This window comes from Myotis yumanensis, unplaced genomic scaffold (genome assembly GCF_028538775.1).
Source record: "Myotis yumanensis isolate MYYU_CA2020_CCGP unplaced genomic scaffold, mMyoYum1.0.hap1 SCAF_3, whole genome shotgun sequence".
NCBI lineage: Eukaryota > Metazoa > Chordata > Mammalia > Chiroptera > Vespertilionidae > Myotis > Myotis yumanensis.
Genome location: NW_027223754.1, coordinates 22,936,300 through 22,958,445, shown reverse-complemented (window position 1 = coordinate 22,958,445; position 22,146 = coordinate 22,936,300). Strand labels below are relative to the sequence as shown.

The 22,146-nt window shown below is 42.5% G+C and overlaps 1 protein-coding gene and 1 pseudogene across 2 annotated transcripts in view; one reads left to right on the top strand and one right to left on the bottom strand.

Moving 5' to 3' along the window:
- Nucleotides 1–3,019: 3,019 nt before the first annotated feature.
- The window catches only part of BAG4 (BAG cochaperone 4), a 36,361-nt gene continuing 17,234 nt past the window's right edge, over nucleotides 3,020–22,146 (bottom strand). The window contains exons 3-5 of one of the 2 annotated variants that reach the window (XM_070408403.1): nucleotides 7,236–7,490; nucleotides 4,711–4,965; nucleotides 3,020–4,025 (exon numbers count right to left, since the gene is read on the bottom strand). In XM_070408403.1, the coding sequence (XP_070264504.1) occupies nucleotides 3,540–4,025; nucleotides 4,711–4,965; nucleotides 7,236–7,490 (996 nt within the window). In that variant the 3' untranslated portion in view covers nucleotides 3,020–3,539. The remainder of the gene's footprint in view (nucleotides 4,026–4,710; nucleotides 4,966–7,235; nucleotides 7,491–22,146) is intronic. The other variant, XM_070408404.1, reaches the window with a different exon arrangement.
- Nucleotides 11,686–19,544, top strand: LOC139004968 (origin recognition complex subunit 3 pseudogene; annotated as a pseudogene).

Below are 22,146 nucleotides of genomic sequence, written 5' to 3'. Positions count from 1 at the left end.
CAGGTTTCGGGTTCAATCCCCGGGTAGGGGTAGGGACATTGCAGAAGGCAACCAATCAATATTTCTCCCTCCCTCCCTCTCTTCCTCCCTCCCTCCCTTTTCAAAAATAAATAATTTAAAAATCCAATAATTTTAAAAAATTATTTTTAAAAAATCTGCATATCTTTAATAGTATTACATGAACCAACTAAAGAAGTACTTTTAAAACCCTATTTTAAAAAGCATTTCAGAGAATTCACACCAAAAATGTACAGAGAAGCATAACACATCCCCCAGATATTTCATTAGGGCTTATTTGTCTAATACTCATATTGGTGTTTATATTTAGAACAATAGTGGCTTATTATAAAGAAGACATAGTTGTGTTTAACATGCCAAGGCTAGATAACTTTATTCAAGATTTTGACAAAAATTATCCTCAAAGTAATATAAATTTAGACACTTTATAAAAGTCCAGATGTGAAATTTCAAGAAAATTTTGAATTCAGTCTAGAGTCAATACTAAGTCAAAAATTGAACCAAATCCACAAATCATAAATACTACTTTCCTTCAAAAGTTCATTATATTTTCTGAAACAGGTTACTAATTTAGTTTTCCTTTCTGTGATATTGGTATTTGGAATCAATTTAATAAGGTTTACATCTTTAAGTTCTAAGTTTGTACTTATCCTGAATATTTTGCTATAATTAAAAATACAAACCCAGAAGTGCTATCCCTTCCTTACAGAAGAATTCCAATCAATAAATGTAGAATGAGAGAAATAGAAAATCACCATTAGACCACCACAGTAGTAACTGACAACACAAGCAAGATTCACAATGGATACCAAAATGAGTGGGCAAAGGTTTAAGCAGAAACAGGACATTTGCATAGTCTCAAAGTATCTTCAGCAAATATTTAGTCACTACAAAAGAAAGTAATTTTCAGTAGAGAATGCTAACAGACACCACCTTGGGTAGTGATTAAGGTTAACAACACCAGAAATACATTACAATACCAGGTGTCATAATTTACTGTCACAGATTGGAGGACCCTACAGACACATGACAACTAAATGCAAGGTGGGATCCTAGATTGGATCCTGGAACAGTTAAGTAAAAAGTACATTAGTGAAAACTCTAAGAAAATCTCTACCTTTTAAACTCTCTACTTTAGTTAATAGTATTGTGTCAAGGCGAATTTCTTACTTTGGCAAATGGTCTATGGTTATGTAAGATGTTAACAGAAGGGGACTGATATCACCCCAATGAATTTAAGACTTTACAAAAGATGTTATCAGCGAGCAAGTTGAGAAAATGAGTGAAGAGTATACAGAAAATACTATTTTTACAACTCTTCAGGTCTAAAATTATCTGAAAATTAAAAAAATAACTTAAAAAACATAAACACATATGTATATATGTGCATAATATATATGTATATATGCATAAATCAGGACAATGCAACTTGCTTTCTTGGGCACTCAGTTAAATAGTAGTGTTCGCTCCTGAATTAGTCATTGTCTCACTGGTTTATGTTAACTTAGCTTTAAGGGTCTCCCCCTTCTAAATTTTGTTTCAAGTACAGTTTTCTAATTTTCATTAAAAAGCCTTTTTAAAAATTCCTATATTAGACCAAAAATAAAAATCCTAGAATAAAATTATCACATTCCCTCATAAAATCACTCATCCCAACCATAAGACCCAGCCATTATTTTTACTCCATTTCTTCTTATAATCAATTATGTTTCTACTAGAGGTCCGGTGCACAAAATTCATGCACTGGGGGGGGAAGGCCCTCAGCCTGGCCAGAGCCCTTGCGGGATGTCCAACTGCCAGCTTAGCTAAGGACTGACATCCTTAGAGCTGCTGCGGAGGCGGGAAAGGCTCCGGCCACCGCCGCTGCACTCACCAGCTGTGAACCCAGCTTCTGGCTGAGCAGCACTCCCCCTTGGGAGCACACTGACCACCAGGGAGCAGCTCCTGCATTGAGCATCTGCCCCCTGGTGGTCAGTGTGCGTCATAGCGACTGGCCGTTCCTCCATTCGGTTGATTTGCATATTAGCCTTTTATTATATAGGATTGGCTTTGTATTTTTTTTAATAAGAAGAGGAGATGGCAGACAGATTTATTATCATTAATAGGCCTGGCAGTCTAGGAAAAAAACTGTCTCTTGGATATCTTAAGAAACAGCTGTTTTTCCAATAACAGATACTGTTTACTAGAAGTCACTTCAGGTGTGAAAAGTAAATTATTTACCTAAGTCTTCTATACAATAGCATAGAACTACCCAAGCAAGCCCAGCTAAGATCCTTTCAATATTCCTTCCTTAAATTTGGCTATATAATGATTGTTCTTAATGGTAATAAGCATCATTTTATAAAACAGGCAATACTTTCTATGCAATTTATTCTAGAGAAATAAACATCAAATCTACTTTAAAAAAAAATAATATTTCCCACTCTCACTATGGCTGATTCATTCCCTGAGCATGAATGAATTCTCTTTTACCCTCATTGTTTTTTAATATAAACTGAACTGAAATCTGCTTGTAGGGATCTTGATGGTGAAACTAATTTTTTAGATGGAGAACAGCATTTCCAAATAGTTTATTACTTTTACAGTTATTTCTACCCACTGTGGCATTTAATTTTTCATGTACCTATCACAATGCTGCATATGGAAGCAGCACTAGTAAAAAGATAATTAAGGGGAGGAAATGGAAATTTTAAAGTGTATCTTTATCCAAATACAATGAAAGAGCAAAGAAGAAAAATTGGCCACAAACATTTTCATTTCTATACCCATGCCATTTCCAAATCGCCTTCTGCTATTAACATGAAAAGTAGAAGTGGTAAAACTCTAACCTAATGATCTATACAAAAAAGGAGACAATTTACCTCAGAAACTCACTACACATTGCAATATATTCAAATGGTGAAAAGATATAAATTCATTCAGAAATACCATACTATCTGGCTGTCAATATAGTCTCTTGAATAATTATATTAAACATATTACTACAAAATGTACCAAGACGTAGAGAAGAATACTATATTTGTGAACTGCAATAACAAAACAAAACAGAGGTCCCACAAGGCTAAAGTCCAAGCTGTAATTACACATGATGTGTATGCTGAAAGCAGTCACAATGTACAAAAATGTGACAAGTAATCCAGATGTTTTAAAAAACCTGTTTGTCTCAGATTATATCCAGTCTCATCTGGTAGGTTTCTGATAAGCCTGTTACATAAAGTGTATTTCCCTCCTGCTGATAAGAAACAGCTTGCAGATATCCATAAATCTCTTAGAAGTGAGTCTACTTTGCAATATTGGTAACTCTATAGTTTCCTATTACATTCATTGGTCTGAAAACTGAAAACGATTCATAACGAAAATGTTTTTCCAAGTCCTTTACCAGTTTTTCAAGTTTTAAATCAAAAGAAAGTTGGAATGTATTGCTTCTTGTCATCAACAGGCATTTCAAAAAGAGGGTAAATAACCAAAACCAGGAGTATTGGTCAAGTTAGTAACAGGCTTCCCTTTTGTTCTAAATCTTTTCATAATCCTTTTTTTTCCAATTTTTCCAGTATGGCCTGGATTTTACAAACAGCCTCTTTCCTGGCCTGTCGGACAGAGTCCTGGCCCCCAGTTTCAACTGAATCCAGTTCCAAAAGTTCCTTGGTTAGCATCTCTTCCAGAAGCCAGTATGCTTTGTCTGTCTTTTTTCCTATGAACTCTTCTACTTCTTGCTCAAGATATTGGACCTTCTCCATCACTTGTATGATTTTTTTAATACTTGGGGGAGTACCTTCATCTGAAGGCAAACACTCTTCAGGAAGATTATTACTTTGCTCTTGATTGCCGGGATGTTCATTGGTGGTGTTACCATACAGCTGAGGCTCCGCACTATACTGGACTTGGGTATCCAAATGATCTGAATTATCACTGTTCACTGTTCCCGAGGACTCATACTGATGGACATTGCAAGGAAAGTTGTGCCGGTTCATGCCTTGATCTGATTGGCTATAGGGGTATGAGGAATCCTTGAGGTGGGAGGGTAAAGAGGGGGGAAAAAGCTGTTTTAATGGGAATCCATCAACACCAGATTTGTTAGCCCAGATCTCTCACCTGATCAGGAAGGTACATGAAAAGATTCCCCACCAATTAAACTGGACCTCCCTCCTTAATGATTTGAGAAAAACACAGCAGTAAAAAGATAAAAGGGAGTGCTCTGTCAAGAAAAAGGCAGAGAATTCCTGAGTATAATGGCAGGAATCTACCTGGGTAGTTCATCATGAACAACTCATAATCTACCCTTACTATCTCACAATCCACTGAGTGACATAATAAATAGAAATTAGTTTTGCCCATAAAAAATTAAAACCTTAATGCACATCTTGAAAAACCAATCATATTGGTTTTGTCTTCTGTCTATAGATTGAGGTAATAAAATACAAATCTTTGATTTAATGTTCAGATAGTATTACAACAAACAGTAAATGAACTGTCTTTTAGAAAGATCATGTGAACCTAAATCTGCTCTAAAAAAGTCTTTTGGGTTTTTTTCTTGTTTTTGTTTTTTAAGGAAACGGGGCTAGATAAAGCTATAGATAGTAGACACCAATGTTTAGGAGTTAGTCCCCACTTAACATAGACCAATGTAGAAGATTTCATGTTGTGCTTTCTTAACTACCCAAACATCAAAAGAACAACCTTTCGGTCTCCTACCTTGGGCTGCTGGGGTGGTGGTGATGGAGGTGGCTGAGGAGAGCCACCGCTAGGCCATGGTGAAGCACTTTCACTCATGTAAAGATTCCCAGGTGGTGCTGAGGGCGCAGCTGCAGGCCAGGGGTAACGGGTTCCCATTCCATAAGCATCAGGAGAAGCCCATGAGTCCTCTTGTGGTCGTACAGATGGTCCTGGCTGTGGAACACTACGATTATCATCCCCATAAGGATAATGGGGCAGGGTCATTCCAGGGTTCTAGATTGAAAAGAAGGAAATATGCTGGTCATTGCTAAAAAAAAATTTTAAAGTAATAAAAATATTCTCGTATTAACAGATTCTGAGATACTTCCTCTTTCTTTAACAGTATATTTTAGCCACTACTGAGCTAAACTGTAGCATCTCTGTTCAGTTACAGCATATTTTTCCAAGCCTAAAAAGCTTGGTTCCAAAGATACTAAGGGCAGATTTGCTGATGATCAAACTCAGAAGGAATAGGGTCTAAAATTCAATGTCTGAAGCACAACATAAGTCTGCCCCTACATATTATAAGTAAGTAGACCCATATACTATAAGGAAGCAGAAACAAAGACATATTGAGGATAAAAAAGGGGTCACATACTAAACCTGACAAGCTCAGGGGAGGCCTGCATGGTGGGCCTTACAAACTCAGAGACCAAAAGTAACCACTTGTAATGGTCTGACATGAAAACTTCCTAACTAAAAGTGAGTCTTGGCGGGTAGTCAAGTCCTAGGCCAGTATCTTCCATGACAAGGATCAATCTTTACCTTAACTGAGCCTATTATCTTTTTGCATCTATGATAACATATCTTTGGAATGTCAGAGTAATCCCCTTTTTCCAGACCCTTCAGGGCACAATCTCCCACCAGAAAACTAGAGCCCAGAACCTCTCATTGTTATCTTGTTCTCCCACCTACTGTCTCTAAGTTCTGAAAGAGCCTACTGTCCCTATGTTCCGGAAGAATTAACTGTTTACTATCCTGTACCCACCAATGTGAAAAAGTATATGTCTATCCATTTTACTCTTTATCCAACCCCAGAGATTTCCTTTGCTTTCTTCTGCCTCCATAATTTTCCACCAGTGGATTTCATGTAACCCTCCCTGGGTCTCCTCCTTTGATTCTAATGTATAAAATAAGGTGCAAAACTGCCATTCTCTGAAGCATTTTCTCAATCCACTAAGATTTTATTTCCTGGCAATTGTTGTCAGTTTGGCTCAAACTCATAAAAATTCTCTACAGGTTTGGACATTTCTTATATTAGCACTAGAGGCCCAGTGCACAAAAATTTGTGCACTCGGGGGGCGGGGGGAGGGGGGTCCCCCAGCCCCGCCTGTGCCCTCTCACAGTTTGGGACCCCTCGGGAGATAACGACCTGCTGGCTTAGGCCTGCTCCTGGGTGGCAGAGGGCAGGCCCAATCCCTAAGTGCAGCAGGTCAGGCTCAGAGCAGGGCCGATTGGGGAGTTGGGGCGCCGCCCCATCATGCACAGAGCAGGGCGGATCGGGAGGTTGCAATGCCATGCTCAGTCACGCTCAGGGTAAGGCCGATTGGGGGGTTGGGGCACCGCCCTCTGTCACACTCAAGGCAGGGTCAATGGGGAGGTTGCGGCGCCACCCCCTGTCACGCACAGAGCAGGGCCGATCAGGGGGTTGGGGCGCTGCCTCCAGTCACTCACAGAGCAGGGCCAATCAGGGGGTTGGGGCACTGCCCCCTGTCACTCACAGAGCAGGGTCGATCAGGGGGTTGGGGTGCCTTCCCCTGTCACGAACAGAGCAGGGCGGATAGGGAAGTTGTGGCCCCGCCCCCTGTCACTCACAGAGCCGCAGGGCGATCAGGGGGTTTGGGCGCTGCCCCCTGTCACGCTGATCCCGGTGCCGGGAGGCATATTATCCTTTTACTTTATAGAATAGAGGCCTGGTGCATGGGTAGGGGTTGGCTGGTTTGCCCTTAAGGGTGTCCTGGATCAGGGTGGGGGTCCCCACTGGGGTGCCTGGCCAGTCTGGGTGAGGGGCTGAGGGCTGTTTTCCGGCTGGCGAGTGACTAAAGCTTCCAACTGCTCCTTTTTTTCTTTTTTTTTTTTTATTCTGGGCCAGCTTTAGCTCTGAGGCCTCGCTGCTGAAAACATCGATACAATGTTTCGGTCCGGCTGTCTTTCAGTCCGGCTGTTTTCTGGGGTTTTGTTTAGCTTCTTATTTGCAACATAGTACATAGTTGCTTAGAGTTGCAGCTGAGAGGCCGGCAAGTGAGGCAGGGAACGTTGGAGTCCGCAGCAAGCAAGCCTCATGCTCGCTTCAGTGCCTGGCTGCCGGCCGCCATCTTGGCTGACAGTTAATTTGCATATACTCACTGATTAGCCAATGAAAAGGGTAGCGGTCGTACGCTAATTACCATGTTTCTCTTTTATTAGTGTAGACGTTATAAATTCCTTTTAAAGTGAACAGAGAAATAAACATAACATCACTCATAGAATATTAAAAAATACAAACCCAACAGAAAAATGCTCACCTGTGGTGCAGGATATCCTGGAACCTGCGCCCTAAGAGAAGGTGCTTCAGTCTGGCAGTCCTGCTGGGGATACATCCAACGAGAGACTGGGGTTGGGCTGTTGCCAGGTGAACGGTAAGTATTTGGAACCTCTGTGGAGTAATTGGTCTGAGAATATCCAGGTGTGTAATAAGTCCCAGAGTATGAGGCAGTATTTGCCCCAGGGCCAGTGGGGTATTGTGGGCCATATGCTCCATTTGTATAAGAATTCAAACTCTGTAAATAAAGCAAAGTTGTGAGAAAAAAAGATGAGTCAGAGTTGAAATGCACTGACTTATTGCCCAACATTGAAAACTTTGGGAAGAGATCAGCAACAAATGAAAATATCAACTACCAAGCAATCTTCAAAGCATTCTTTCATGTATTATAATCACATATCATATATTAAACTCAGACTATCATTGTAGAGTCTGTGTCAGAACAATGGGAGTATATTGAGATGATATGCCTTAGAGCAGTGCTTCCATTCTGAACATTTCCATAGGTATACCTAACAATTAGATCCTATAGCAGAGAACTTGTACTCACAAACTGGGGAGGGGATTCTGGGAAATGTGGGAGACTGGCTAGAGAAAAAATAAAATAATCATGATACAATAGAAAGAAAAGACTATAGAGATAGACCTACTTCTGCCAGAGGCTCTGTGTATATATAAGATCATAAACTTATCTTACAGGATTACAGTGAAAATTAAATGAGATGACATATATGAAATGCTTAATATAGTCCTGGCCAGTTTGCTCAGTGGTTAGAGTGTTGGCCCACAGGCTGAAGGGTATCAGGTTCAATTCCCACTCAAGGGCACATACCTCAGTTGCAGACTCAATCTCTGACCCCAGTCAGGGTACGAATGGGAGGCAACCAATCGTTTTGTCTCTCTCACACCAATGTTTCTCTCTCTCTCTCTTTCTCTCTACCTTTCCCCTTCTTTCCCCCCTCCTCTCTCTACTTCACTCTCTAAAAAGAATCAATGAAAAACATATCCTCAGGTGAGGATTTTTTTTAATGCTTAATACAGTATCTGGCATGTAGTATGGTCAATAAAAGGTAATTATTTATAATATCACTAGAGGCCCGATTCACGAAATTTGTGCAAAAGTAGCCTTCGCAGCTTCGGCGACTACCTGGATCCCTCCCTCACAGCCACAGCAGCTGCCTCCAACCCGGGGCCACAGCCTGGCTTCGTCTGGAAAGACGTCCGGTCTAATTAGCATATTACTCTTTTATTATTATAGATTGTTGTTGGTATCATTTTGGCAAGGTCAGGAAATGAACCGTGATCATGTTCTTTGTACTAAGATAAAATCAAGTTTTCCAATATTCATCTTTCTTGCTAAAACTACGTAATCTTTCCCACTTTAGATCGAAGAATAAGAATCCTATGCTGTTATCTATCTAGACTTATTGTGTTGATCATTTCCCAATGTATAAAAATATCAAACCATTATTATGTTGTACACCTCAAACTAATATATTTCAGTTATACCTCAAAAAAAGAATCTGCAAAGTTGGCGTGCTTCAGTGGTTGAGTATCAACCTATGAACCAGGAGGTCATGCTTCAATTCCCCGTCAGGGCACATGCCTGGGTTGCAGGCTCAATCCCCAGTGTAAGGCATGCAGGAGGCAGCGGATCAATGATTTTCTCTCATCACTGATGTTTCTAGTTCTCTCTCCCTCTCCCTTCCTCTCTGAAATCAATAAAAAAATATATATTTTTTAAAAGAATCCTGCACTAAGTTTGGCTCAGTGGATTGAGCGTCAGCCTGCGGATGGAAGGGTCCCAGGTTCAATTCCATTCAAGGGCTCATGTCCGGGTTGTGGGCTCAATCCCCAGTGGGGGGCATGCAGGAGGCAGCCAATCGATGATTCTCTCTCATCATTGATGTTTCTGTTTCTCTCTCCCTTTCCCTTCCTCTCTGAAATCAATATATATATATACACACACACACACACACACACACACACACACACACACACACACTAGAGGCCCGGTGCACAAAAATCTGTGCACTCCGGGGGGGAGGGGGGAGAAGGGGTCTCTCAGCCCGGCCTGTGCCCTCTCGCAGTCTGGGACCGCTCGGGAGATAATGACCTGCTGGCTTAGGCCTGCTCCTGGGTGGCAGAGGGCAGGCCCAATCCCTAGGTGCAGCCCCTGGTCGGGCTCAGAGCAGGGCCGATTGGGGAGTTGGGGCGCCGCCCCCTGTCATGCACAGAGCAGGGCGGATCGGGAGGTTGCGATGCCACCCCTAGTCACGCTCAGGGTAGGGCCGATTGGGGGGTTGGGGCACCGCCCTCTGTCACACTCAAGGCAGGGTCGATAGGGAGGTTGCGGCGCCACCCCCTGCCACGCACAGAGCAGGGGCGATCAAGGGTTTGGGGAGCTCCCCCGTCACGCACAGAGCAGGGCCGATCAGGGGGTTGAGGAGCTCCCCCCTGTCACGCACAGAGCAGGGCCAACAGGGGAGTTGAGGCACTGCCCCCTGTCACACATAGAGCAGGGCCGATCAGGGGGTTGAGGAGCTCCCCCTGTCACGAACAGAGCAGGGCGGATAGGCCCCGCCCCCTGTCACACACAGAGCCGCAGGGCGATCAGGGAGTTGGGGAGCTCTCCCGTCACACACAGAGCAGGGCTGATCAGGGGGTTGGGGCACCGCACCCTGTCACACACAGAGCCGCAGGGCGATCAGGGGGTTTGGGCGCTGCCCCCTGTCACGCTGATCCCGGTGCCGGGAGGCCTTGCTGCTCCGCTGATCCCGGTGCTGGGATGCATATTACCCTTTTACTATATAGGATAGAAGCCTGGTGCACAGGTGGGGGCCGGCTGGTTTGCCCTGAGGGGTGTCCTGGATCAGGGTGGGGTTCCCGCTTGTGTGCCTGGCCAGCCTGGGTGAGGCTGATGGCTGTTTGCATCTGGTTACACCCCCTTCAGGGTGGGGGTCCTGCTTGGGTGCCTGGCCAGCCTGGGTGAGGGGCTGAGGGCCGTTTTCAGGCTGGCGGGTGACTGAAGCTCCCAACTGCTCCTTTTTTCCTTTTTTTTTTTTTTTATTCTGGGCCAGCTTTAGCTCTGAGGCTCAGCTCCAGCTATGAGACCTCCGCTGCTGAAAGCAGGTTTCTGGCCTTTGTTTACCTTCTGTATTTGAAACAATGTTGCGGTCCTGATGGCTGAAGCCCGGGGTTTTGTTTAGCTTCTATATTTGTTACAATGTTGCTTAGAGTGCAGCTGAGAGGCCGGCAAGGCAGGCGGGGAAGCTTGGCTTCTTCCGTCACTGAAGCAAGCAAGCCTCCCTGTTCGCGTCAGCTGCCTGGCTGCCGGCCGCCATCTTGGTTGGCAGTTAATTTGCATATCTCACTGATTAGCCAATGGGAAGGGTAGCGGTCATATGGCTAATTACCATGTTTCTCTTTTATTAGATAGGAGATATATATATATATATATATATATATATATATATATATATATATATTAGAGGCCCGGTCCACAAAAATTTGTGCACTTTGGGGCGGGGGGATGTCCCTCAGCCCGGCCTGTGCCCTCTTGCAGTCTGGGACCCCTTGGGGGATGACCACCTGTTGGCTTAGGCCTGCTCCTCGGGGGATTGGTCCTAAGCTAGAAATCAAACATCCCTCTGGCAGCCCGGCAGCCGTTGGGGGATGTCCACTTGCCAGTGGGCAGTAGGCCTAAGCTGCAGTCGGACATCCTTAGCGCTGCTGAGGAGGCAGGAGAGGCTCCCACCACCACTGCTGTACTGGCAGCCATCAGCCTGGCTTGTGGCTGAGCAGAGCTCCTCCATGTGGGAGCTCACTGACCACCAGGGGGCAGCTCCTATATTGAGCATCTGCCCCCTGGTGGTCAGTGTGTGTCATAGTGACCAGTCATTCCCAGTCTTTCTGCCGTTAGGGTCAGTTTGCATATTACCCTTTTACTATATAGGATAGAGGCCTGGTGCATGGGTGGGGGCTGGCTGGTTTGCCCTGAAGGGTGTCCCGGATCAGGGTGGGGGTCCTGCTGGGGTGCCTGGCCAGTCTGGGTGAGGGGCTGAGGGCCGTTTTCAGGCTGGCGAGCAACTGAAGCTCCCAACCTCTCCTTTTTTTCTTTTTCTTTTTTTATTCTGGGATTTATTTACCTTCTATGGCTGTCACTGGAGCTGAGAGTCGGCTTTAGCTCTGAGGCTGGCTCCAGCTTGAGGCCTCTGCTGTTGAAAGCAGGTATCTGGGGTTTGTTTAGCTTCTATAATTGCAACATTGTTTCTTAGAGTGCAGCTCAGAGCCCAACAGTGGCAGGCGGGGAATCTTGGCTTCCTCCATCACTGGAGCAAGCAAACCTCCTGTTCGCTTCAGCTGCCTGGCTGCCAGCTGCCATCTTGGTTGGCAGTTAATTTGCATATCACTCTGATTAGCCAATGGGAAGCATGTCGGAGGTATGGTTAATTACCTTATTTGTCTTTTATTAGATTAGATGAATCCTGATCTTATACAGCTGTTAATGATGAAAGAAAATGAAATTCAAATTTGATTCCTAATCTAACACATAAAAAAGTGGGATAAATCAATGTGATCAATGTGAAAAATAACTAAAATTCCTAGTCATACTTTTATGGCAAGAAGATAAAAGACAGGCTATTATCACCACATGCCTGGGAGTGGTTCAGTGGAAGATTCCAGCAAGGCATTCCCTGAGTAGAAGGACAATGAACCATCCTTTGTTAAAGGCATTAGGAGGCTGTTAAGGTCTTCTGCCCATGGGTTAATGTGCCTAAACAAAGAATCCCTTAATACAACATACACAGTTGGTGACTTAGCATCTATCAACTGCCTCCAGCAAGCCCCCTATGAGGATGGAGCCAGCAACTAGAACATATGTCCTGACCAGAAATAGAACTGGCAACCTTTCAGTGCAGAGGACAATGCCCAACCAAGTGAGCCAACCCAGCCAGGGCTCTGTACTGTTATTTAACTTCTAGAAATCCTTCCTAAGAAAATGATTCAACTAGAGAAAAAGTTATAGGCATAAATTTGTTCATCACAGCATTATTTATAATCACACAAAATTGTAAACAACCTAAATGCCCTATAATAATGGAATCATTAAGTAGATGATGGGCCATTCATTGAGGGAATTTTATTCTGCCTTTAAAAGTTACTATTAGCCCTGACCGGTTTGGCTCAATGGATAGAGCACCGACCTGCGGACTGAAGGGTCTCAGGTTCCATTCCAGTCAAGGGCATGTACCTTGGTTGTGGGCACATCCCCAGTAGGTGTGCAGGAGGCAGCTGATCGATGTTTCTCTCCCATCGATGTTTCTAGCTCTCTATCCCTCTCCCTTCCTCTCTGTAAAAAATCAAAAATATATATTTAAAAAATAAAAATAAAAAGCGATATTAAAAAAAAAGTCACTATTAGCCTAGCTGGCGTGGCTGAGTTGGTTGAGCATAATCCGGTGCATGAAAGGTTGCCAGTTCAATCCATGTCTGGGCATATGCCCAGACTGCAGGCTCAATCCCCAGGTAGGTGGTGTGTAGGAAGCAGCCAATTGATGTTTCGCTCTCCCTCTCCGTTCCTCCCTTTCTAAAATTCAATTTAAAAAAATGACCAATTTTATTACATACTAGAGACCCGGTGTACGAAATTTGTGCACTGGGGGGGGGGGGGGGGGGGGGAGGGGGGGTCCCTTCAGCCCAGCCTGTGCCCTCTCACAGTCCAGGAGCCCTGTGATTGGTCACCCCAAAGAGGTAGGCACCGCCCACCTGGCCAGGGCTCTTCAATGGATCACCCCGCAGAGGGAGGACCCGCCCACCTGCTACAGCCCGCCAATCGGTGGCCTGGGCCTCCCTCTGCAGGGCGATGGCCAGGCCCCCAACCAATCACATTGCACCCACCTTGGCTGGCCTGGCGCCAGTGGGTGTCATAGCATGGTTGTCCATAATTAGCACATTATGCTTTTATTATTATAGATGTACATTTAGGGGTTCCATAAGAATATGAAATCCAGCCCTAGCCGGTTTGGCTCAGTGGATAGAGTGTCGGCCTGTGGACTGAAGGGTCCCAGGTTCGATTCCGGCCAAGGGTACATGCCTGAGTTGCGGGCTCGATCCCCAGTCGGGGGCATGCAGGAAGCAGCCAATCAATGATTCTCTCTCATCATTGATGTTTCTATCTCTCTCTCCCTCTTCTTTCCTCTCTGAAATCAATAAAGAAATATATATATTAAAAAAAAGAATATGAAATCCAAAGTCACATTGGGCAGTTGAGGCTAATATGCCATTCTAAACTAAGGAGAGGGAGGAAGGAGTCTAGTATTTCAACAAGAACATATGCAATTTACAGGTAGATGAGAAAGAACAAACACGTGGTAAACAAATTCTTGCTGGGTCACCCAGAAACAATAGGATATAGAGGAGAACCTAACATACAAGAGTTACTTGGATCCTCCCTGTCTGCCACACTTAATTCATATATGCTAAGGAAAACAACTAGCGAGAATAGCTCCCATCCATTAAGCAGGTCTTTTGATCTGAATTCCTTTAAACCAGTGGTTCTCAACCTTGTGCACATTAGAATCACCTGGGAATCTTTTTAAAATCCTGATTTCTGGGCCTCATTCTCCGGAAATCTGTTATGGGGTGGGGCCACAACATTAGTAACAAAGTTTCCCAGGTGATTCTAATGTGCAGCCAAGGTTGAGAACCACTGCTTTAGACAGGTAAGTGGGAGGGTCAAAGGTTGTTTTTTTTTTTAATATATTTTATTGATTTTTTACAGAGAGGAAGGGAGAGGGATAGAGAGTTAGAAACATCGATGAGAGAGAAACATCGATCAGCTGCCTCCTGCACACCCCCTACTGGGGATGTGCCTGCAACCAAGGTATATGCCCTTGACTGGAATCGAACCTGGGACCCTTCAGTCCACAGGACAACGCTCTATCCATTGAGCCAAACCGGTCAGGGCTAAAGGTTTTTTTATGAGTCTTTTGTTTCTTAAAAATAACCAGCTTAAATAATCGATATCCCAAAAGGACTATTTTGGGGTGGCAAACTCTGCTTTCCCTCATTAGAGTAATATAATTAAGAGTGTTTTTGCTTCCCTTTCTTTATTTTCCAAATTATTAATAATAAAGTTGCACTCTTTATAGTAAAAAAATTTTTATGCTATTAAAAATGTCATTAAATCCCAAGTGTGTCTAGAATCTAGAGCAGCCGTGGGCAAACTACGGCCCGCGGGCCGGATCCGGCCCTTTTGAAATGAATAAAACTAAAAAAAAAAGACCGTACCCTTTTATGTAATGATGTTTACTTTGAATTTATATTAGTTCACACAAACACTCCATCCATGCTTTTGTTCCGGCCCTCCGGTCCAGTTTAAGAACCCATTGTGGCCCTCGAGTCAAAAAGTTTGCCCACCCCTGATAGAGGGTTGCTAGGACCACAGCTTCTTCATTGGTTTCTGAGTAGAGTATTGGGGGTTTTTTTTGTGTTTTTTTTTGTAATCCTTACCCAAGGATATTTTTCCATTGATTCTTAGAGAGTGGGAGGGAGGAGGAGAAACATCAATCTGAAAGAGACACATGGATTGGTTGTCTCCACCCTGAGATCATGCCTGCAACCAAGGTACTTGCCCTTGACCAGACTCAAACCCAGGACCCTTCAGTCCACAGGTGACACTCTTCCAAGTACAGACAGTCGTCGGGTTACGTCGGACATCATTTCGTGGTTACATTACCATCTCCCATTTATTTATTAAAAATAAAAAGTTCCATCATTTCGACGTATGTACATATGTGCTTTTTGTTTGTTATTATTTATTAACCACAAGTAAAGGTCAGGAATTGTTATCTTTCTTTTAAATTTTTTTTTACTGTTTGACATCATTACTGCTGTGTATGTGCTCCATGTGAGTGACATAGGTGCTTATGTAGGTGGGTTCCGACTTACGGCAAAAATCGCGTTACATCGCACCGTAGGAACGGATCTCCGACGAGTGCCTACTGTACACTATTTTAATGAAGAGGAAACTTGTATCTGGTGACAGCAAGCTGTGATGTGAAACATGTCAGCTGATATGTCAAGAGATGAAATCTGAAACTGAAGAATTAAAATCTTTGACAGTCACTGAATTTCTATAAAACTAGAGGCCCAGTGCACGGATTTGTGCATATTAAAAGGAAATTAATTAGAAGGTGGCCGGCAGGCGGGACGGGGAGACAGGCCAGACACGCCCTGGAGCCAATCTCCCATGGTCCCTCCCTGGCCGGCTGCACCTGGGGCGGCGCTGGGACTCGAAGGGTGTCTGCAGAGTGAGTGGGAACCCTCTGGCAGGTGGGGTCCCTTGGCCTGGCCTGCGGGAATCAGCCAGCTGGAAAGGAGCCCAGGCCGGCATCGCTCCCACTCATCCTGGCCCCGCTCCCGCTCATCCCGGCCCTGCTGCACCTGCCGCCGCCACTGCTCAGTAGTGCACTGTCGTGGAGGTGAGAGAGATTCACTCTGCCACAGTTGCTTTTGCCAGCATCTGGTGCCCCTCAGTCAGCTGAGCAGCACTCCCGCTGTGAGAATGCACTGACCACCAGGGGGCAGCTCCTGTGTTGAGCGTCTGCTCCCTGGTGGTCAGTGCATGTCATAGAGACCAGCCAAATGGTCGTTTGGCCATTCAGTCACTTAGGCTTTTATATAGATAGATACTCAATCTGGATTCCAGAGGAAGTCAAGAGACTGGAACTTTTTAAACTCAGAGAAATTCCCACTGCTACTCTTGTTCTAGATGAACATATAGCAAGACATGACTTAGCATTCAAAAGTGAAAATATGGCATTACATTGCAAGTTAAAGATTATCGGAGCACAAAAGCCCCATCGAAGCAAGTCTAGCCCCAGAGGGGTGTCTCCAGCACAGAAGTTCTCCCACCGCAGACACAGCTGATTCCCACAGCCAATTGGCCTGGAGGTCAATTCCTCACAGTGATAACTACAACAATCAAGGCTTAACCACAACAAGACTGTGCACAAAGCCCACAAGGGGGTGCACCAAGAGTGTCTACCTCAGGTAATTGGGACACTTAGCACAGAAAGGCACTCTATCGACACAGCGAAGCATAAAAAATGCCGAGACAAAGAAATAGAACACAAACAACAGAATTGGAGGAAAGCAAACTGCTGGATATAGAGTTCAAAACCACACTTTTAAGGTCTTTAAAGAACTGTCTAGAAGCCGCCGATAAATGTAGTGAGATCTTCAAGAAGACTGGTGAAACCCTCGATGTTGTGATAAAGAACCAACTAGAAATTAAGCATACACTGACTGAAATAAAGAATATTATACAGACTCCCAACAGCAGACCAGAGGATCACAAGAATCAAGTCAAAGATTTGAAATACGAAAAAGCAAAAAACACCCAACCGGAAAAGCAAAATGAAAAAAGAATCCAAAAATACGAAGATAGTGTCAGGAGCCTCTGGGACAGCTTCAAGCGTAGCAACATCCGAAATATAGGGGTGCCAGAAGAAGAGAGAGAGCAAGATATTGAAAACCTATTTGAAGAAATAATGACAGAAAACTTCCCCTACCTGGTGAAAGAAATAGACTTACAAGTCCAAGAAGCGCATAGGACCCCAAACAAAAGGAACCCAAAGAGGACCACACCAAGACACATCATAATTAAAATGCCAAGAGCAAAAGACAAAGAGAGAATCCTAAAAGCAGCAAGAGAAAGAAAATCAGTTACCTACAAGGGAGTACCCATACGACTGTCAGCTGATTTCTCAACAGAAACTTTGCAGGCCAGAAGGGAGTGGCAAGAAATATTCAAAGTGATGAATACCAAGAACCTACAACCAAGATTACTTTATCCAGCAAAGCTATCATTCAGAAGTGAAGGCCAGATAAAGAGCTTCACAGATAAGGAAAAGCTAAAGGAGTTCATCACCACCAAACCAGTATTATATGAAATGCTGAAAGGTATCCTTTAAGAAGAGGAAGAAGAAGAAAAAGGTACAGATACAAATTATGAACAACAAATACACATCTATCAAGTGAATCTAAAAATCAAATGAATAAATAATCTGATGAACAGTATGAACTGGTGATTGTAATAGAATCAGGGACATAGAATGGGAATGGACTGACTATTCTTGGGGGGGGGGATGTGGGAGGTGAGGGAAGAGATTGGACAATAATCGTGCACTTATGGATTAGGACACTGGGTGGGGAGTGAGGGCGGTGGGTGGGGTGGGAACTGGGTGGAGGGGAGTTATGGTGGGAAAAAAGAGTAACTAATGTAATAATCTGAACAATAAAGATTTAATTAAAAAAAAAAAAAAAGATTATCTAGTATGATATATTTCTACCAAAAGGTAATTTCACAGTTAATGGATTTTTGTATGGATGTAGAATCTAAAGAAGAGAAAAGTGGTCAGGTCTCTCACCCAAAAAACGATACTGTTCAATGAATTCCCTTTCCATCTGATAAATGAATATCAAACAGCAAACATAAGTAATAATAAAAAATTCCTCTAGCAACACCACAACTCCTCCTGTTTGTTTATATTGAAAAACACGGAAGGCTTCACCACAAAATATTCCAAGATTTCAGTTATCAACAGTCAACATCAACTTGAATTTCTACTAATACTCATTTTTGGAATTGTCAAATCAATAATCACCTCCCAGTTGCTTCCTCCTCATGCACCACCTCTACAATTTTTGTCTCACAGGAGCGCCTCACCATAGTACTTAATAAGCTGTATTTTATAACCTAACTCCCCTTTAAATTAAATGAAACAGTGATACAATGCCTTTTTGTATCATGATTTCTCAATTCAGAATGTTATAAAAGGAACTCAGTTCTTTGTTAGATCATCTCTATCCCCAGGCATTCTGTGTTCTATGGTGTAATCTCTCAGAAGCCAAGAGAATATCTCCTTTATCAGAAAATCAATGTGAAAACACCCAACGTCTTTCATCCTCTCCTGCAGGGCCCTGAGAAATCATTTGGTCTGGCCCTGCCAAGGCATTAGGGGTGAGTTAATTAAATGTTTGACCACATATAGCAGGCTAATTTTTAAGATGATAATTTTGTATGGCCTGCAAATGATGTTCTAAATACCCAAAAGGCCCTTTGGCAGGAAAAAAGGTTTCCCACCTCTGCTTTAGAAGGTACAAGGAAAAGAAGCTTTAGAAAACCAGGTTGAATTACTAATCAATGAGAGGATTTTACTTCTTTTTTAAAAAAACTGATTTTTAGACAGAGGAAAGGGGAGAAGAGGAAGAGAGAGAGACATCTATTGTTGCCTCCCACACTCATACTGACTGTGATGGAACCGCAACCTGGGTTTGTGCCCTGATCAGAACCAAACCCTCCACCTTTTGGTGCACAGGACAACGCTCTAACCAACTGAGCCACACTGGTCAGGGCTCAATAAGAGGATTTTTAAACAATCCACATCATTACTAGAAAACTGCATGTTTGTCATACAAATTACTTCCTGTTTTTTAGATGTCTTCATGAGTCCATACCTTTTCCCAAGTACTCCCTTGTTGGTAGATCACTAACCTACAATGTGCATGTGTACAAAAAAACATGGAGTCAGTTGCTAAAGATGTTGGTTAAAGATGAGGTAATGATCATATTTCAGAAATGTTTCGAAGTTTTTAAGTCTTCTTCTGAAAAGTAGTCTGGCAGCACAGCAAAGAAAATAAAGAAGTTCCTGGCCCAGTTTCAGAGCTCTGAAACAGAAGCCAAAGAGGAAGAAAATCAAGACAAGGCTTCTTTCACTTCCAGAAGTCCTTGATGGAAATGAAGGGGTTATTAGAGAAAATAAGAAGTAATCTTAGTTTAAAGAACTCAGAGAATACCTCACAAACTTCATCAACAGTCTGGTGACACAATATCTTCTGCCTCTGTATGAGTTGGTGTACTTCAGTGCTGCTCACACCCTGCTCCATGAATCGCCCTACATGCTCCTCTTAACAATCCTTACTATTAGCTGAAGAACGAAGCTCTGAAAAACGAGGAAAGCTATATATCAAAGATTGCCCCAATAGCTGCACAGTACATAAAGTGCACCTGAAAGTGAAGCAGCCTAATCAATGTGGTGCATTGAGAAGAAGTCTTAGCAACATTAACAGCTTTTAAAGAAATGGATATAAATTCCACATTCTCAGAAAACAAATACATGTAATTAGGCATTCTTGGTTTATTAAAACTGTTTCTGAATTGGAATTTTTAAGATATATAAAACCTACCAAATAGAAGAATGATCATGTGGCAAGACTAACATGAAGTGGCAGCGAGAAGGCAAATGACTGACACCATTTAATTTTTAAAAAAAAGAAACTAGTCATATCTACATACCACTACAGGAGTCTGCTTTGGTCAGAAGATAAACTGTAATTCCCCCATGATGTTTCATCAGAAAAATACATGTGCTACCTCATTCAGGTAGATGTCTAGATACCGTTGGGTCACTACTGTTGCTTTCAAAAAATCATTACAAATAATAAGTGACTCTTTCTTAAACATATGTAATATACACATGTAATAAATTCCTTCCCTTAAGAGGGGAAAATGCCATGTTCTAAGAACAATCTTTAACAATAAGATCAATTGATGAAATCATAAAAATTAACATTGCTAAGAAAAATTGTGACTCATACTTAAAAGAGTGATGTCTTTCTCTCACATTAACTGTAAAAGTACTGCATGCTACTCCTCAATTTGATCTATATGCAATCCCAACGAAAATCCTAGGTACCTTTTGTGCTGAAATTGAAAGGTGATCCTAAAATTCATATGAAATTGCAAGGGACCCAGAACAGCCAAGACAATCTTGAAAAAGAAAGTTGGAGGACTCATATTTACTGATTTCAAATTTTACTACAGAACTATAGTATTCAAAACAATCTGATATTGCCATAAACTCATATATATGGTCAGTTGATTTTCAACAAAGGTACCAAGATATTTCAATGAGGAAAGACTAGTCTTTTCAACAGATGGTACTAAAATATTTGGATAGGCATGTGGAAAGGAATGAAGTTGAACCCTACTTCACACCATATACAGAAATTAACTAAAAATGGATCACAGCCCCCTAAATATAAAAGCTAAAACTATTTTTTTAAAAAGCTCTTTAAAGAAAACATAGGAGCAAATTTCTGTGACCTTGGCTTCAGTGATGGTTTCTTAGATAGAGCACCAAAAGCAAAAGCAACAAAGAAAAGAAAAGATAAATTAGACTTCAAAATAAAAAACATCAAAATTAAAAACATTTGTGCTCCAAAGGACACTATCAAGAGAGTGAAAAGCCCTGGCCCAGTTGGTTGAGCATCATCCCATGCACCAAGAGGTCACTGGTTCAATTCCGGGACAGGGCACATGCCTGTGTTGCAATCCCCAGTGGGGGTGTGCAAGAGGAAGCCCATCCATGTTTCCCTCATCGTTCTCTCTCTCTCTCTCTCTTTCTCTCTCTCTCTCTCTCTCTCTCTCTCTCTCTCTCTCTCTCTCTCCCCGTCTCCCTCCCTTCCTCCCCCCCTTTCCCTCCTCTCTCACTGAAATCAATAAAAAATACATTTTTTTAAAAAGAGTGAATGACATCCACAGAATGGGAGAAAATATTTGTAAGTCGTATATTTCATAAGAGACTTTTATCTAGAATACATAAAGAACTCTTACAAGTCAACAATTTTCAAAAATCCATTATAAAAATGGACAAAGGATCTGAAGAGTTCTCCAAATAAGATACATGAATGGCTAATAATAAGCACATGAAAATACCTTCAACATCATTAGTCATCAGGGATCTGCAAATTAAAACCACAATGAGATACCACTTCATGCCCACTAGATATATTAGTTTAAAAAAAAAAAAAAAGGAGCCGAAACCGGTTTGGCTCAGTGGATAGAGCGTCGGCCTGCGACTGAAAGGTCCCGGGTTCGATTCCGGTCAAGGGCATGTACCTGGGTTGCGGGCACATCCCCAGTGGGAGATGTACAGGAGGCAGCTGATCAATGTTCTCTCTCATCGATGTTTCTGGCTCTCTATCTCTCTCCCTTCCTCTCTGTAAAAAATCAATAAAATATATTTTTAAAAAAAAGGAAAATAGCAAGTGTTGGCAAGAATATGGAAAAACTGAAACCCTCATTCATTGCTGTGGGGGATGTGAGTTGATGCAGTTGCTTTGGAAAACAGTTTGTCAGTTCCTCAAACTGTTATACAGAGTTAACATATGACCCAGCATTTCCACTCCTAGATACCTACCCAAGCAAGAGAACAGAAAACATATGTCCATATAAAAACTGGTACACAAATGTTTATAGCAGCATGACTCAAAACAGACAAAAAGTAGAAAAAAACTCAAATTTCTATTAACCAATAAATAGGTAAAATAAATATGGTATAACCACAGAATGGATATTACTATTTGGCCATAGAAAAGAAATGACATGACTCAACATGAAAGAACATTATACTAAGTGAAAGAAGCAAGTCACAAGATACCAGTCACATGATTCTGTTTACATGAAATGTCCAGAATAGACAAACTCAGAGAGATTAAAAAGTAGATTCGAGGTTGCCAGGAGCTAGGAGGTGGGAGAAATGGGGTGACAGGTATATAGTTTCTATTTGAGGTGATGAAAATGTTCTGGAATTTGACAGTGATTATAGTTGCACAACCTGTGAATGTACTCAGAACAACTGAACTGTTCACCTGAAAGGGTAGGTGGCCAAACCACAAGCATGTAGCACTAAGCAATAACAATGCCTGCTTCTCAATTTCAGTCACAGGAATGATGACACATTAGAAAAATGGAAGTTTGTGATAGATAAGTAGTAACATGATTGTTATCTTTAATTTGCATTCCACTATCTCGGATCAACCTT